The sequence below is a fragment of the Neltuma alba genome, unplaced genomic scaffold, assembly GCF_004799145.2.
Source record: "Neltuma alba isolate B1F8T4 unplaced genomic scaffold, ASM479914v2 tig00010254_pilon, whole genome shotgun sequence".
Taxonomy (NCBI): Eukaryota; Viridiplantae; Streptophyta; class Magnoliopsida; order Fabales; family Fabaceae; genus Neltuma; species Neltuma alba.
The window spans coordinates 92337-97563 of record NW_021635181.1 but is presented as its reverse complement, the minus strand read 5'-3'; the positions used below and the strand labels follow the sequence as shown (position 1 = coordinate 97563).

The 5227-nt window shown below is 35.7% G+C and overlaps 1 protein-coding gene across 1 annotated transcript; it reads left to right on the top strand.

Annotated features, from left to right (window-relative positions):
- Nucleotides 1-243: 243 nt before the first annotated feature.
- Nucleotides 244-1689, top strand: LOC114755358 (probable disease resistance protein At4g27220). The gene has a single exon (XM_028944231.1). It carries the CDS (start codon nucleotides 244-246, stop codon nucleotides 1687-1689), a length of 1446 nt encoding a protein of 481 aa, XP_028800064.1.
- The last annotated feature ends 3538 nt before the right edge of the window (nucleotides 1690-5227 follow it).

The following is a 5227-nucleotide window of genomic DNA, read 5'->3' as shown; positions in this document are numbered from 1 at the left end:
ATAGAATCATAAAACAGTACTAAGTTTGTTAATCTGATATCTAAACATTGCTGAACCAAAACAATTAATCTTTCTTATTTTACTCGGGAGAGGAAAAGAATATTCTTTTCATCTTTGATGATGCATCTTCATGAAAGATTAAGTATATAATTAAGGTGCTTCAATTCTTCAAAATGAAATTTTGAGTCAATCATTTGATGATGATGAGTGGTTCTCCTTTCAGGTTGCTATTATTAATAATAAATGGCTGAGGTCGGAGCGTCAGTGGCGGCAAAACTTGCTGAATATTTGGTGCATCCAACTTTACAACAGCTGCAGTATATATTCTATGTTAGCAAAATCACCGGAAACGTTGACATCAAAAAAAGGAAGCTAATACTAAAGCATGGAAAGGTGCAAGAATGTGCTCAAGAGGCCATCAATAGGACTGAGAGGAATGATGGTGAGGTTAACAAGTGGAAGAATGACGTGAATAGCCTTATAGCAGGGGTGGAGAAACTGGCGGAAGAACTAAGGGCCAACAGTGGTTGCCTTCAAGGGTGGTGTCTTACTTGGAGGAGACATTGTCTCTGCAAAATGTTGGCTAAGACGACTCAGAGGATGATTGATCTAGATATAAAGAGTGATCACTTCAATCCATTTTCCCATCCTGTTACTATTTCTAATATTGACTATCACTCTTCTCAAAATTTTAAGCTCTTCAATTCTACGCAAAAGGCTTTTGATCCATTGTGGGAGGCATTGCAAGATGATGGTAACTCCATGATTGGATTATGGGGGATGGGAGGGTCAGGGAAAACCACCTTGGTGAAAGAAGTGGGAAACAAAGCCAAAAAGTCACAGCTATTTGATCGAGTTGTGCTCACGGCAGTTTCTCAAAGCCTAGACATAAGAAAAATTCAAGGTGAGATTGCTGACACGCTGGGGCTTGAATTGAAGGAAGAAACTGAAATGGGCAGGGCGAAAAGAATAGCTCTACGATTACAAAGTGGAGAACGAATTTTGATAATACTAGATGATATATGGGCTATGCTGAATCTTGAGGACATAGGGATTCCCATTGAAAGAAATCATCAAAGAAGTTGCACAGTTATCCTGACCACGCGTCGCCTAGATGTGTGTACCTTGATGGAATGCCAAAAAAAGATTCAACTTCATTTGTTAAAAGAAGATGAAGCATGGACTTTGTTTCAAACTCATGCTAATGTTGATGAAGCTGCTAAGGAATGTGTGGCACGAGCAATTTCTAGGGAATTTAAAGGCCTACCTATTGCAATTGTAGCTATAGGAAGTTGCTTGAAAGGAAAAGGAGTTGATGAGATGAATATAGTGTTGTGTAGGTTGAGAAATGCAAAGCCAAACAATATAGATAAAGGTGTGAGGGATGCTTTTGCTTGTCTTGAATTAAGCTATGATTTTTTGGCAACTCTAGAAGCCCAGCGGTTATTGCTAATATGTGCTATGTTTCCTGAAGACCATGACATTGTTGTTGAAGACCTTTTTAGATATGGAGTGGGATTAGGCCTATGCAAAGATGTAGACTCATTTCAAACAGTGAGGAGCCAAGTCAAAGCAGCTATAAATTATCTCATTGACTCCTCATTGTTGATGCATTCTTCTCTAAAGTTCAACGTGGATGCACCAACACATGTGAAATTACATGATATGGTTCGTGATGTTGCATTGTGAATCGCGTCTAAAAAAGATGGTAATATTATGGTAAATTGTACAAAAGAATTAAATGAGTTGATTGTTGATGAAGTGATAAAAAGTTGTTGTCTTCATGGCATGAAAATAATGAATTACTTCAATTTCCTTCTCAATTGGATGCCCCAAAACTTGAGTTTCTATTGTTACACTCAAGGGAAACCTTAGATATATCACATGCATTATTTGAAGGTACTAAAGGACTCAAGGCTTTGATTGTTATGCGTGTGGAATGGGATAGGATTAAACTACGACCTCATTTAATCCAACACTTGTCAAACCTTCAAACTTTGAGATTACAAAATTGGGATTTACGTGACATCTCTTTTGTGGTAACCCTTATAAGACTTGAAATTCTTGACTTGCGATTTAGTAAATTTGAAAGAGTACCGAGTGGAATTGAAAAGTTGAAGAAGCTGAAGTTGTTAGATTTGTCAAGTTGTACAATAGATGAATGTTGTTATGATGTAATAGGAAGATGCTCACAGTTAGAAGAGTTGTATGTTCCCACACATTCTCGACACTCAAAAAATACAAATTGCTATGAATACCTTGTGGGCCACACTGCTTTGATGTATTTGAGAAGGTATGATTTAGAAATTAGGAAGCATGGCAGAGGCTTCGTATTTAACGGTGAACATACAAGATCTTTACGCTTGGGTCAGTTAAATATCTCTATGTTGTCACCCACAATAATCAAGCATCTTGCACAAAGAGCAACGAAAATTGTATTTTATGAGCTTGAAGGAGGTAGCAAAAGTTTCATGCCTGATATAATCCAAGCTGTAGGGGGCATGAAGGAGTTAAGTAGACTCTGTCTTCAAAGATGTGCAAAGATTGAATGCATTATTGACAAAACTACTCTTCATGAAGATGCGGTTGTCCTCAAATTGAATGAGTTGGTGCTAAGAGATATGGATAATCTTGAACGGCTATGCCGTGGTCCTTCTCCTTTTAGCTTGTTCCAAAAGTTGGAAAGATTAACCATATTCAATTGTCCTCATTTGCTCCACATATTCCCTGCTGATTGCAACTTAGGCAATCTTAAGGTTCTCAATGTTAACAAGTGTCCAATGTTAACATCCCTCTCCCCTGTCTCTGCTGTTTGCACGCTACTATCCTTAGAGGAACTCCGAATAAAATGTTGCAATGAATTGAAGCACATATTAGAGGAAGATGGTGGTGTTGATGCATGGGTGAGTTTGAGATTCCCAAAATTGAAAATTTTGTATGTTAGGAATTGCTGCAATTTAGAATCTGTGTGCCAGTCTTTTTAAATCGAAGGTTCGTACAATTGCAAGAGCTATCCATAGTAAATGCTCTACAGATGAAATCTTTGTTTGGTGAAAATGCTGGTGAAGACGAACCAATGCTTGATCAAGATGAGACTCAGATAGTTCTTCCTCTTTTGGAATATCTCAACCTAAAAATCTTCCAAATCTTGTCCAAATTTGCTCAGAGGTATCATCCAAGGTGTCCATCTATAAAGACAATAGAATGGAAAGACTGCCCAAATATGGTACGCATTTGCCTCCCATACTGTAACTAGATTTGCAAAAAATGTTTAAAAGGACTGGTTTTTTAATAAAAAGATATCTTTTGTTCACGTGATTAAATTTTTTTAACATGCATTTACTAATAAATAATGTTCAAGTGAGTGCATTTTGGGAGATGATTCAGTCAATTAACTCATTCACATTTTGTTATTTAGAAAAAGAAATAAAATTAAAATATCTAAAAACATTAATAAAAATTCGGCTGTGTCCTGAAAAACATTTCAATGCTTGAATAACCCAACAATTACATTTTGTTAGTTTGTATTGTGGTCATTCGATTTATTTATCATTTCAACAGCCCACAATAAACATTGACATTTATGGGCCCCTCATTATAATTTTTCCTTGACTTCATTGATTGTGAAATCTATTTTCTTATATACGCATATGGTTGGTTTTTATTTGTTTAATTTGCCAAAAAATTGATAGATTAAGTCTATGCAATAATAATACATGTGCCTATCGAATTTTAATTTATCCCAATTTATCATTTTTAGGAAATATGTTAATGATTTTCATTTCCTTTTCTTCCTTTTTTCCCCCTCTTTCACAAAGGAATTGAAGGAACTTAAAGGCCGTCAACTGGGGAATGAAGAATACAAGTCATTGGCAACTATAGAAAGGATTCGACTTCATAATTGTGGAGTAGAATCCATTTTAAACTACCAGATTGGGGTTGAAGGACAAAATTCCAACATTTCAGTACCTTGAAGAATTAACTTTGGAAAATTGCGCAAGATTAAAGTTTGTCTTTTATGCTCATATCTTTCAAAGTCTCCCAGGGTTAATTTCTGTAACCATGTCTCGTTGTAAGGAGTTGGAGGCAATATTTTGGGGAAATGAAGAGATTGATAAGAATCCATCCATCACTGAATCTTGTCTGCTGAAATTGAAGAGGCTGGAGATCTCTAATTGCAACAAGCTTAAATTCATTTCCATGATCAGTGCTGCTACCTCAATCCTTCCACAACTAGACACTCTAATCATATCAGATTCTTATCAAATGGAACAAATTTTTAAATGCTCAAATATTGAAAATCAAGGCATTGACACTGAAAAGGAGATTTTGCTCCCAAACATGAAACTTATGAAACTTCAGAACTTGCCAAGGGTTTAAGTTGCAAACATGGGAGTGTTGCACTGTTGAGGTTCATGATTCCCCTATACTTGTGAAAATTATGAGTGCAATTATTAATTAGACTAAAGAGGTAACTAATATTCTACATTTGTGTTTCTTCATATTGCAAATCTTATCTATGTTTTATTTTGCAATATTGATTAAATTCATGGTAGCTAGCAGAATAGTTAATGTTTCCATTTTTTATGGTTTAATGTTTTGTTCATTTTTAAGCTCATAAAGTCCGGTCTAACACCTTCTTTCCTTTCACATGCATAGGCACAAGATATTTCGATACAAAAGCTGGATGGGAAACAAATCGTTCTGCATTTCATAAAATATTCCTTTCTACTTCTTTACATGTATCTATTTAACATGTACTATCATACATGGAACAAACCATGTGATCTACAGTTTGATTTATCAAGTTGTGACTATTTTTTGTTTTTAAATTTGATCTCTTTCTTTTCATAATCTTTCTGATGAACTTATAATATTTTATTCCTCCCACCTCTTACTTCTCTATTGCATGCAGGGACTTGAAAGGAAGTATGTGTTGAAAGACAGCCAATTAAATAATAATGAGGCTTTCAATCTTTCACTTCCTATTCTATATGCTGGAGAGCTTGATACTCAAGGTCCTAGAGTTGAACATAAGTGGCAAGTGATTGGTGATGATGAGCAAGAAGAAACCAATGACTCAGAAATGTTGAGGTCAAAACAACAAATGCTGGGGGGTCTTGTTCCCACACAAGTTTTGAGCTTCCAATATCTTTGCTCCTTAGAAGTAACTCATTGTAAAAAGTTGAAGTTTGTATTTTCAAGGAGCACTATTGTCCACAACAGC